At 51.7% G+C, this 12,707-nt stretch overlaps 1 protein-coding gene across 2 annotated transcripts in view; it reads left to right on the top strand.

Annotated features, from left to right (window-relative positions):
• The window catches only part of RAB11FIP3 (RAB11 family interacting protein 3), a 60,960-nt gene that overhangs the window by 22,550 nt on the left and 25,703 nt on the right, over window positions 1-12,707 (top strand). For both annotated transcript variants that reach the window (XM_031060501.1, XM_031060500.1), the window contains exon 3: window positions 11,563-11,750. In XM_031060501.1, coding sequence (XP_030916361.1) covers window positions 11,563-11,750 — 188 coding nt within the window. The remainder of the gene's footprint in view (window positions 1-11,562; window positions 11,751-12,707) is intronic.

The following is a 12,707-nucleotide window of genomic DNA, read 5'->3' as shown; positions in this document are numbered from 1 at the left end:
CCTTCCAGCCTGGAGCAGGAGGTGCTGCAGGAGCCTTGGGAGCAAAGGGATGGCTGGGTCCCTGTCCCACGTGGGGACTGAATCACTCCCCTCTGCTTTTTCTTTTCCAAACTTGCCTCTTCAGGGATGTGACAGCTGTGTCATGGTAGCCTAGATGTTTTTTGGGGTTGTCCTGTGTAGGACCAGGAGCTGGGCTCTGATCCTTGTGGACCCCTTTCCACTCGGGATATTTTATGATTCTTTGTGATTTTTATCACACTCTTTGTTGCTGGTAATGAGACTCCTGACCTGCTTTGTATTTGCATGCAAATGTATTTATTTATATTTGTGTGTATTTTTGTTTGGTATAGTCTGTAGTACATAATTTTGGACTTGTGATTTCTTGATAAAAGGTTAATGATAGCCTGGGTGTTGGGCAGCTGGTCCTAAAATCATGGAATGATTTGGGTTGAAGGGACCTTAAAGATCATCCAGTGCCACTCCCTGCTGTGGGCAGGGACACTTTCTACTACCCAGGTTGCTCCAAACCCTTTCCAGCCTGGCCTTGGGCACTTCCAGGGATCCAGGGGCAGCCACAGCTTCTCCAGGCAAGGCTGAATATTGGTTTATTGGTTTATTTTTCTTTTTTGAAAGGTAGTTCCAAGCCCCAGGAACAGCTGAGGAGAAGTGGGACAGGAGGGCAGGCAGGAGATGGATTTCCATGGTTTTTAGGTGGTGCAGGGTCACAAATGTGCATTTTAACGCTGGACTGAGCAGTGTGGAGGCTGTGACAGGAAAAGGCTTTCACTTTTTGCTCCTCAGACCTGTGTCAAGGGAGCATCTTGCCTGAAATTTGGAGCAGGGATGTTTTCCAAGGGCTAATTTAACACAGATGAGCTCTGTCAGCGCTGGGAGCTATTCTGGGCAGCAATACCAACAAGGCAGGTGTGTGCCACACTGGGATGAAATACTTCTGCTGCTGGGCCAGCCTTTCCTTGTAAAGACAAGGTGACCCAAAGGAAAAAGATGATGAGTCCTGAAATCTCCTTTTCCAAAAGATCTGAGTGGATTTTTATACTGAATTCACATCTAAGGGACAGCTCTACGTTTAACATGCCGGGGAAGAATTATCCTTGTTGTCTTGGATACGTGATTTGAAATCATTTCCAGCCTGCCAGGATTTTGTAGAGGTTCTGCAAATGAGAACATGCTCAAGAAATACCACTCAGCCTTGGGAGTGTAAAAATAAACTGGAGTCTTGGGGAGAGGGGGTTTTTGTTCTCTTCTGGCTGAGCCGTGAGCTCCCAACGTGCCTTTCATCCCACACGTCCTGGAGTGCTGTGCCTTGGAAAGCTGGAGCTGGCCCAGGGAGGGAGAAGCTGTGGCACAAAGCATCCTGCTGGGAGCAGCAAAGGTGTGTTCCTCGTGGGAGCACTGGAAAAAGAGCTGGAGAGGGCTCCAGCATTCCCTTCTTCCTTAGGTGCAGCAGGGAATCAGCCAGGCAGAGAACAGAGTAAACAGCTGTTCCCAATAACCTGTAGTCCCTCTTGGATTCTCCAGAAGAGGTGAGGGGGGAAAATCACCTTTCAAAGTGAAACCATCACCTTTCTTCAGAGTAAACTTCTCACTGCACCAAGCAGCAGTTTGGGCTCTGGGGTATCCCTGTGTCAGCCCTGGGAAGATGCTGCAGCAGGACACTCAGCTAAACACACCCCAAAACACACTTGGGACACCTCAAGCACTGCCTGAGCCCCTCTGGCTGTGGCAGGGCCATGGGGTGAAGTGGCACAGCTGGGATTTCTCCTCCCCTGTCACATCAGACTTGAAGGAGTTGCTGCATTTGCAGAAGTGCTGGGAGCAGTTTGTGGTTATTGAGTGGAGCACTGGCTGTGGTCCCTCTTAAACAGCCCAAAATCTCAGGGACTGGAGTGCTCAGCTCTTCCAAGGGCTGGGGTCTGACAGGAGCTTTTCTCCTCAGTGTTTGTTCAAACAAGTGTAAACAAGTGCTTTAAGCAGTCTCCAGGAAAATGTCTTCTCTTTGTTAATAAGGTTGCTCTGCTTGATGAGTCATGTCCTCTTCTGGTGACTGTCATCAGGAGAGCTCAGCATCCATGGAAAGCCCTGAGAGCCCAGAGCTGGGGACTTTGACCAAGTGTTTGCTCTCCAGAGAGAGCCACCAACACCTGCTTCCTCCAGGAGAAGGCTTTGGAAGGGGACAAGGTGTGAACTCAGGAATTTGTAATGTTGGATACTGCCCCAGTTCAGCCACTGGTGTGGCTCTGGATGTGCCGTGGATCTCCTGGCTCCTGTGGCACCATTCCAGGAGTGGCTCTGGATGTGCCGTGGATCTCCTGGCTCCTCTTGCACCATTCCAGGAGTCGGGCTGTTCGGTGGAGCTCCTGGCTCCTGTGGCACCATTCCAGGAGTGGCTCTGGATGTGCCGTGGGTCTCCTGGCTCCTGTGGCACCATTCCAGGAGTGGCTCTGGATGTGCCGTGGATCTCCTGGCTCCTGTGGCACCATTCCAGGAGTGGCTCTGGATGTGCCATGGGTCTCCTGGCTCCTGTGGCACCATTCCAGGAGTGCCCAGCAGACAGGGCTGTCTGTTAAGGTGCTTCCAGAGAGGATTCCTGCTCCCATGGCTTCACGGAGACAGCAGCTCCTGCAGCCACGTGGCTTCTCGTGCCTCCAGCTGGGTTTGCAGGGGGCTCATCCCAATCCCTGCAGCTCTTCTGTGACACATTCAAGAGGAACCTCACCCTTGGGCACCCAGCTGGAGCAGGGAGAGCATCACCTGCCTGGGATCACCTCCCAGTGTGTTCCTCCTGCCTCAGGTGGAAGCGTGGGGGTTGAGAAACCACCAAAAACTAATGACAGCCTTCCTGCTTTGTCAAAGTCACATTGAAGGGAGCTTGGAGCTTTTCCATCTGGACACCTGAGCCCTGCTTTCCCCCAGGCTGGGCTGGCACAGCTTGGCTGCTGACTGCCTGGAAGATGGGAGTTCTCCTTGCCTCCCTTGAGAGCTCCTGTGGTGCTCATGACTCAGTGCTGAGGCACAGGACTCATTTGGAATCCTCTAGGAGGACATGGAGGGGAATTTGGAGTTTGTTTCCTTGGGATCATGGAATCATTGAGGCTGGAAAGGAACTCCAAGCTCAACCATCAGCCCAGCACCACAGGGATACCCACTGTGCCTTGTCCTAGGGTGAGGGCTCTGCCCCTCTGCTCTGCTCCTGGGGCAGCTGAGCCCCCTTGGGCAGTGCAGAAGGATGACTCTAGAAAAAGGAAAACGAGGCATGAAAATTCTGGGATTGAGCTGGGATGGGCATGGAGCTGTATAACCTCAGTTGGGCTGGAGGAGAGGCACACCCAGTGCCCTGTAAAGGCTGCCTGGGAGCACCATAAATTCCTTAAATAGGGATTTTTAGCCCTGGAACTCGTGTTGTGGGCCACAGGATCAGAGGAAGGCTCTGGCTGAGCTCTGCAGGACAGGGCAGCGTCAGTCCTGCGGCTGCAGTGCCTTGTGCAGGACTGTTGCCATCTGCTGGGCAGCTGCCGTGGCTCCTGCTGGAAGCAGCCAGGAAAACACATTCTGCACAGCCACAAGAGGGGAATTTGGCTTTCCCTGGAAGCCTGCACTGGCCCAGGCACGTCCCCTCTGGCTATTTGTCTAGCAGGGAGTTGTACAGCAGGGAAGGAGCGGATCTGGGGAGGAAAATGGGACTTGGGCACGTCCCAAGTTTTGTGTATTTTGGGAGTAGGAGCTGCTCCTGGCTCTCCCAGCCTGCCTGCCTACAGGTGCAGCTGGGAGACCTCCAGCTCAGAATATTCTGTGACATTCTGTGCAACACTGAGCAGCAGCTTTAGGGCCAACACATCAACTCTGTGAAACTTTAACTCCGTTGAAGCCAGGATTGTTTTCCACGTTGAGCAATTGAGCTTAAGGCTTCTTTGAGGGCAAAAATCCACATTGCTGTGTTTCTCCAGCTGCTCAGAGCTTCTGCAAAGGGGACCAGGGCCTTGCAGGGCCCCAGCTGTATGTTGTAACATGGGAGCACGTGGGGACTCCCAGAGGCATCACTGTCATTCCTGGTGCCTTGTGTTTTGCAGGGAACCCATGTGGGGTGGCTGTAGGATGTCACAGTTGAGATGGTCACAATACAAAGCCACACTCCATTTTCAGAAGGCTTCAAACCTGTTTTTATTTTAGCATGCATGCTTTTTAGACATTCTTACAAACCTCCTAGGTTTACACTTTACTCATTGGTCAGGAAAGACAAACACAGTGCTCATTGGAACAGGCAGTTGCAGATTTCTCTTATTTATGCTTCTTTCTTTCTTGGTTTCTATGTCAACGACCTTGGTAGAAAATTCTTCCAGGGGCAAGCATGGATCCTCTTACCAAGCTTCTCTCTGGCTCACAGGAGTCTCTGTAAAACCTCTTCCACAGGAGGAGGCTGCTGCAGGTTCCTTGTGTCCCCTCCTAGTAGCCCTGTGGACCTTCTGAGCCCTCCTTTCCTAGTGCAGAATTCCCAGGAAGATACTTTCCTTCCCAAAGGCAGAGCTGGGCCTGGTGAGCACAGAGCCTTTGGGAGGGCCCTGCTTTGCAATCTTTGGCATTTTAGGTGAGGTTTTTTCCTCTTCTTCCTCTCCATACCACTGTTAGCACAGGGTGAATGTCTGGCAGGGTCCAGCCAGGCTGAAAAGATGGAGTTGAGCTTTGGGAGCTCCTCTGAGCTGTGCAAGGGGCTCAAAGCACCAGCACAGGCCTGGGTTCAGCTGTTCCCTGGCTGTCCTAACCCAGGTGTGAAGGGCTCCTGGTTGGGATGGGGATATGGAGGTGAGAGCTCAGGTTTTCTGTACCAGAGCCATTCCCACCTTCTGGAATGGCCTCAGTAGGCCATTCACAGGGCTGACCAGAAAACACCATGAATGAAATGGTCACAAACCTCTCGCCAGGGGCTGGCTGCTGGAATTGGTGATCATTTTGTCCTGAGCAGCTGGTAGGCTTGAGATCTTGCAGGTGGCTGGAGCTGCAGGGCTGTGGAATGTGACAGATGCAGTTCAGTGCCTGTTCACCTGTCCTTGGGGAAGAACATGGAGCCCTGAGCAATGTCCCCATTGTCCCCAAAGCCTTTCTGCAGTGAGAGACGAAGGGCCATGAGCCCTGTGGACAGCAAGTGAACAGTCCCATATTATCCTTGTATTCACAGAATCCTGGAATGCTTTGTGTTGGAAAAAACCTTAAAGCCCATCCAGTGCCACCCCTGCCATGGCAGGGACACCTTCCACTGTCCCAGGCTGATCCAAGCCCCATCCTTGGGCACTGCCAGGGATCCAGGGGCAGCCACAGCTGCTCTGGGCACCCTGTGCCAGGGCCTGCCCACCCTGCCAGGGAACAATTCCTAATTCCCAAGATCCCATCCATCCCTGCCCTCTGGCAGTGGGAGCCATTCCCTGTGTCCTGTCCCTCCATCCCTTGTCCCCAGTCCCTCTCCAGCTCTCCTGGAGCCCCTTCAGGCCCTGGCAGGGGCTCTGAGGTGTCCCTGGAGCCTTCTCCTCTCCAGGTGAGCACCCCCAGCTCTGCCAGCCTGGCTCCAGAGCAGAGGGGGTCCAGCTCTCCCAAATCAGTCCATGGTGATAATTTGATATCTTAAAGCCTGAAAATACGAAAGGAAATTAATTTATTGTGTAGACTCCAAGCTGTGTAGAGGGAAGGGTGGGAGTGTAAATGGGACAGGGATGTCCCTGAAGGCAGGACCCAAGTGCAGGGCTATGGTGAGAAATTTCTGTGCTGGTCAGAAAAGGTCCCATTTGAAGTGTTTGCCCAGTAGGAAGTAGGCTGGAAGGAGTTTGGAAAACAAAGTCCTTGGAACCTTATCTTGAACCACAAGCAGAGTGTGTGAGATTGGGAACGTGGGAACTGGGCTGTGGGACACGGGAGGGCTGGGGGGTGAGGGGGCAGCAGTGCAAGCAGAGGTGTCTCAATAAGTGTTTGAGAAGTAAAAAGGGCAGGGATTGGGGTTTCCTAATTCGTTTCAGTGTCTGATTTTGGACTCTCGTGTGAGTTCAGATGTTCTCCGAGGTCCTGAGGCACAAGCAGAGGAGCACAGGGGCTGTGACCTGCTGTGTGAGGAGCAGGCAGGGGCAGAGCTCGGGTTAAAGCATAACTCCTTGCTGCCGTGCTGGGAGCAGCAGTCTGGGCTGGCCTGGGTCAGCTCAGCTCCTATCAGGGTCCGGACACTGCGGGCAGCGCTGCTCAGCACTGCCCTCTGCTCCGAGCCTCAGGAGGGACCGCCCGCAGCACAGCAAGGTAACCCAGAGAAAAGGGGAGAACCTGCTTTGGGAAGGTAATGGAAGGAAATCTGTGTGTTTGTGCTGGGCAGGCAGCGCTGAGGAAGCTTGATGTACGTGTGGTTTCTGCGGAGAGGAGACAGAAAACCTGAGGAAACCCTCAGAACTTGTGGGTGAGAGCGGTGCCGAGGCCTCCGTGTGCCACGGAGAGGGGAAAATCCCATGGATCAGCTCTCCCACAGGGCTGGGCTCCTGCTTGCAGGGGGCAGGCTGGCATTGGGGTGGTTATAACCTTCTTTGGGGTCAGTGTTGTCACTGCTTGCCAGAGACCATCCTCTGAGTCACCAAAAGTGCTTCTGACCTGCCCCTGGTGAGCAATCCAAGCTTTATACATCCCTCTATTCGTGGCTATAAGGAAGGAATTTGTCACTTAAGGCTTAATTATTCACCAGAAACACCAGGAAGGCCGAGATAAACCTTTTTCAGATTCAGCCTTTTTCTTTGGGGATGGATTCCTGGGAAGTGTGAGCACCCGGAGCAGGGCTCCCAAAACCAGCTTTTATTTTGGAATCCAGGGGAGCGGGAGGAGGCTGCGCTCACCAGCAGGGAAGTGTGCCGGAGCTCTGCTCCTTATCGGCAGCTCGGGAACAAAAGGCGCTCTGTTGGGACTCCAGCTCGCTCCTTAAGCCTCCCGGCTCCCCTGGACTTTGCTTCCCTCCTGCCTCGCAGAAGCAGCTCCCGGAGCTGGCTCTGGCTCCGGACAGGATGTCTCCACAGGTGGGTTTTTGTGAGCTGACACAAAGTGAGGAGGGGTTGGATTTCCAGAGACCAGGCTCAGCCCTGGAGGTTCAAGGAATGCACCTGACTTGTTACATGGGCAGATCCACCTGATTTTTTTTCATGGGAATGGTTTAGATTAAAAGAGGAGAGATTTAGATGGGATATTGGGAAGGAATTGTTCCCTGGCAGGGTGGGCAGGCCCTGGCACAGGGTGCCCAGAGAAGCTGTGGCTGCCCCTGGATCCCTGCAAGTCTCCAAGGCCAGGTTGGACGGGGCTTGGAGTAACCTGAGATAGTGGAAATTGTCCCTGTCCATGGCAGAGGTGGGACTGGGCAGAACTTAAATGTCCCTTCTAACCCAAACCATTCTAGGATTCTGTGATTCCATGGGCTGTGGTGTAACTTTACACTCCTCTCTGCCTGGCTCTCCCTGGGGAGCTGGGCCAGCAGGGACGGTGCCTGCTGGTTTTCGGGGTGCTGGGGACAGCCTGCCACCTGTGGTGTTTTGTGAGTTGGTTTGGGGTTTGGTTTTGGGCTGGGTGAGTTTTCAATTTGCCCAAAGAGATGCAGCACATTTCTCTTGCCCAGCCTTGATGGAGTGTAACAGCCCCAACTCCAGGGGCTGAGCTGTGCAAGCTGCCTTCAGCCAGGGCTGAGCAGAGGCTCCCTGGCTTCCCTGACAAGCTGGCATTGCCTGGGTGTGTGGGAAGAGGGCAATATTGGGACCCAAAGTGGCATTCCAGAGGCTGAGCTGCCCTGGGGCCAGCTGCATTCATGTGGGACTATAAGCACAACTGTGTCCCTTCTCCCTGGCACTGTCACCGCTGTCAGGGCCACAGGGTGTCCTTGGAGGGGGATTTTTGTAGCTGATCTATCTCCTCTGCATCCTGTGCACAGTCAGGGCTGGATTCTTCAGGAACAGGCTCACACTGCTGGGAAAACAGAGTTGTTTTTCCTTTTCCTTGTCGCTCACCCCCCTCCCAGCCTTCCGAGTGTTTGTGTTCAAGGACAGCAGAGCTTTGGGATGCCAGGACAGCTCCAGGGACAGCCCTGCCTGGAAGGAACCTCCCTGGGAGCCAGACTTTGCCCTCCTTTCCAAGGCAACGCCTTGGCTGAGCTTGTGCTGAACCTTCTGTCCCTGCCTGGACCTTGCAGGTGATTCCCAAGAATCCCTCTCCTCACACTGCAGCAGCTTTTTTTAAAATCCATATGGTTTTATAGCACTCTACAACATCTAATTAAGTAATCTTTACTCCCAGATGTCATCAGATGCCTGGGATGGATGAGCTGCTGCTGGAGAAGGCTCCTAAAGGCACCTCACCTGTCTGATCAGGGCATGTTACATCATCCCAGTGCTGACTTCACCATTTATTTCCTTTTAGAAGCTCACCTGGGCTCTCAGATCCCTGGAGTTTCCCCAAGCAGGCAGAGATGCCTCTGGGTGGCCCCTGTCCTGTCAGCCAGGTGTGGCTCTGGGGAAATACCTGCTGGATTTGGGATTGGTACCTCCATCAAACCCTGATCCTGTTCCAGCTCAGAGCTCTGTGTGTACCTGAGTCCCAGTTTTAATGTCTGAGCTTTGCCTGAAGCACCTCAGGGTGTGTTTTATTCAATAAAAAAATCAAAATGCACTGATATTGGTGACACCAGCCCCGCTCTGAACGTGTCACTGATGTTCCTGGCAAGTCCTCTGGGGTGGGTGTAGCCCAACCTGGCTGTCCTGAGCCCATGGATGTTTTTTTAGTGTGCCTTTGGCTTTTTTTAAGCTGGAAAAAATGTTTACTTTCTGCTCACAAGAAGGCAAAGCTGGCTGAAGGAGAGCTGTGGCAGGGGGGTTTGAAGGGTCAGTGCACAAACCAGCTGCTCCTGAGGCCATAAATAAGAACTTTCTGTACCCACACACTTGCCCAGGGACAGAGATTTGGCTCTGTCAGGCACTTGGCAATACCTGAACCCCCTTGGTTTGCCTATCTCCTCCTGGCATCTCTTCTTGAGGTTTAGTTACTGATTCTGTGGTGAAATGTGCAGCAAAGTTCTCCACGCTTGTGCTCAGGGGAAGGACTTTGTTTACAGTTTCAGCTGCTTCTTAACTCATTGTCCACACAGGTTTAATTTTAATAGGGCTCTCTTGCTTTTGAAACCTCATCTAGGCTGGTATCAGGAAAAATTCAATTTTTAGGTAATAAATTGATGCATATCTTTGGTGGGGCTGAAGGACAATATTTGCTGTCTTGTGCTTCTCCTACTCCAAAAGGCTTGCTCCCAAATCCAGCCTGTCCATGCATGTATTTCCCTCCAATAAGGTGTTTTGGAACAATTTGATAGAGAAATCATAGAATCATGGAATGGTTTGGGTTGGAAGGGACCTTAAAGGTCCTCTTGTTCCAACATCTGACTAAGGGCACTGTTCTGCTCCTGGTTTGCTTCATGTTGAGAGGGTCAGCAGTAACCACAGCAGTGTTTCTAATCAAATTACTTGTGAATTGGAGGGTTTTTGGCTTCTTTCAATAGTTGTCTTTACTCTGTGCTTATTGTAATACTTCAATTTGCTCATTATAATACTTCACCTATGTTTAAATGTAAGCTTTTCCAGTGAGGAGGAGGGAGGCGGGGTTGGTATTTTAAAAGCAGCCTTTATTTTGTAGTGTGCAAGCAAAATTCTCTCCAGTTTGGCATGAAAGCTTTTTCAAACAGGCAGAAGGGAGGGGAATGTGCAGCTGGGGGTGGCTGCTGTCACCTCTTGGGCTCTCTCTGTCTGTGACCAAGCCAAGGCAGGTCAAGTCTCTGCTTCCCCTTGTCCCTCCTGCTGGAGCATTAATGGTGTTTCTAGAAAGTGCAGCATAAATCCAGTAAAGCACTTAAGCAAGTCCCAGCTTTAGGTGTGTAAGTGGGTTTGGTGGATTTATGCATTTTTAAGTGGGTGGGGGCTTTAGAGGCTTTTGTTTCTCTCTGCAAGACAGGCACAGGCTCTGCCTGGTAGAGTTCCCTGGAGCAGCCCCTGACTTCAGCTCTGGGCAGGTTTGTGTTGTGTTTAACTTCAGGGAGGTGTCCTGGAGGTGCTGATGACCACAAACCAGGTGGGAGCTGAGTCAGGCTTCCAAGAGGAACTCCTGGCTGTGTCCATCCTGCTGACTGTGGTGGGCTCAGGGCTGGCAGAGCAAAGCGGGGCTGGACTGAGTCACTTGGCTGCTCCCAGTGGCCACATGGAGTGGGAATTGCTGGTGTCAGCTCTCTCTCCATCCCTTCAGGGTTTTCTATCCCTTTTTGCCCCTGGAAGTGTCCAAGGTCAGGCTGGGTGGGGCTTGGAGCAACCTGGGATAGTGGAATAGGCAGGGAGTGGAACGAGATGGGCTTTAAAGTCCCTTCCAACCCAAACCACTCCATGATTTTGTGAATACAGTGCTTTGAGAAATGTGATTTTCTCCAAAATCCTTGGAAAAAGCCCTGAAAGCTGTTCTGTGTGCCCTGGCAGGGAAAAAGGATTTTGCTTCAGTCGTGCTCACATTCAAACTGCTGCTGTTTTGCTCTGCTGCTGAGCACGTGGGATCCCACCAGGTGAACTTCAGGAGGAGCAGAAGGCTTTCCATGGGCAGCTCTTCACCTGGAGGCCTGGCAGGAGGGCTCCCACCCCTCTGCCCAGCCCCTCCAGTGACAGGGGATCAGCTGGAGCTCAGCACCAGCACTGGCAATCCCAAAATTCCTTGATCTGCTCTGATGCATGCTGGAGAAATACCCAAATCTTAAGAGAGGGGCTGGCACTATGAGGGAAACAAGAGCTTTGGCTTTTAGGGGATTCTGCTGCTGCTCCTGTGGTTCTCCAGAGATCAGGATCAGAAGGGATTGTCCCTGCCTATGTGGGGGAGCTGAAGCTGAAGCTGAACCTGCCTGGGGTGCAGAACTGGAAAACTCAGTTCTCCTTGCTCTATCAGAGTCTCTTAAAAGCACAAACCCTGCTGCTTTCCCAAAGCCTGCTCAGTGATGGATTTGAGATGCTGCTCCAGCTGAAGTGTGGGGATTTGAGTCCCTGCAAATCAGAAGCTGTAATGAAGATTTAGAAACAGTTTATTTACTATTGAGGGATGGACGGTTTTACCAGACAGGACCAAAAAAAGGTGCTCCAAGGGTTAATTGGGAGTTTTGAATGGTGGTTTTTGCAGGGAATTCAGATTAATAATAACATGTCCTCTTGGAATGGGGTGGGAGAAAGCAGCAGTTCATGGGAACTGCTGAGTCAGCAGTGGATAATCCCACCTGCCCTGGCCAAATCCATCCTGGCTCACAACAAAACCTCTCTCCAAGTCTTATTTAGTCCCTATTTCTGTGATCTGCTTCCCAAGCCCTGCAAAGGCTGAGGTGCACCCTGTGGTGCCCACAGAGCAGCACCTGGGCCTGGGGTGATTCCAGAAGTTGGATTCCTGTGCTCAGAAGTGCAACACAGCCAAAATTCTGCCACGAACCCGCTCAGCTTTAAGATCTTATTGTTTTGTTTCTTGTGTATTTGTTTTAAGCAGGCAAATGAGGTGACTGACAGTGCCTACATGGGCTCAGAGAGCACCTACAGCGAGTGTGAGACCTTCACAGATGAGGACACCAGCACCCTGGTGCAGCACGAGATGCACGACGAGGTGGAGACCGACAGCGCCATCGACTCCGCCGTGCACTCGGAATTCACGGATCCCATCGAGGAGCCGGAGCATGGGTGAGGAGCAACCCCACACAGGGCATGGGGGAGACACAGCCCCAGGGTTTCACACCCAGTTTGTCTTGCTGGAACTTGGGTTGTTCTTCTGATGCCTTGTGCAGGCTGCCCTAGAACAGAGACTGGACAGAGTTACAGAATAAAGCAGGGATTTATTAGGAGGCCTCAGTGGATCCACCTTGGGCAGCACAAGAGCCCAGCCAGGGCTGCACCCAAGGTGAACCAAAATGGTCACAAAATGCACAACCAGTCATGGGGTCTCTCACTTTTGTAAGTTCTGCTCCATTTGCACATTGGAGTTAATTGTTCAATTACACCTTTAGGTTATGAAGTCCCATCCTTCTTGTTTTTCTCTCTTCAGTCCACATTGTTTGTGCTCTTGGGCCTGAGATTTGGATCATTTGTCCTTGGTCCCCAGCTAGAGAAGGAATTGTTTTGTCTCCCTACTCTGTGAAGAGAGCTCACCATCCCCTAATACAAATCCCAGACCCACACTCTAAAGCTGTACAGAGTCTGAAAAATATAAAAGCTAAAACCTGAGGCATCATTTTGTGTTTGTAACAACGTGCAAGACCAAAATAGCTCTTCTGGAGGAATAAGGAGAATAATTAGGCTGGTTTGTGTAGGCTGGTTTGGAGCCCAGCCTGGCAATCTCTTTGAGTTAATCGTTGCTTGCCTTGGGAGATCTTCTGTACCCTCATTAGCATCTTTAACCTCTAAAATAACTTCTCAGGTGATCCAAACACCTGAAAGACTTGCAGTTTTTAATCTATCACTTAAGCCAGAAACACAACATATAATTTTCCAGTCAGGAGGGGAACTCGTTCTATTTTTGTTTTCCCTAAAAACATGCGTGTGCCCTTTGATGTGCAACCACCTCCTGTAATAACTGGTTTGAAACCTCTGCCTGGAGCACAGAAACGTGAGCCAAGATCTCCTTCTCTGGGTCTGAACCGC

The sequence above is a fragment of the Geospiza fortis genome, unplaced genomic scaffold, assembly GCF_000277835.1.
Source record: "Geospiza fortis unplaced genomic scaffold, GeoFor_1.0 scaffold114, whole genome shotgun sequence".
NCBI lineage: Eukaryota > Metazoa > Chordata > Aves > Passeriformes > Thraupidae > Geospiza > Geospiza fortis.
This window is presented reverse-complemented; position numbering and strand designations above follow the sequence as displayed.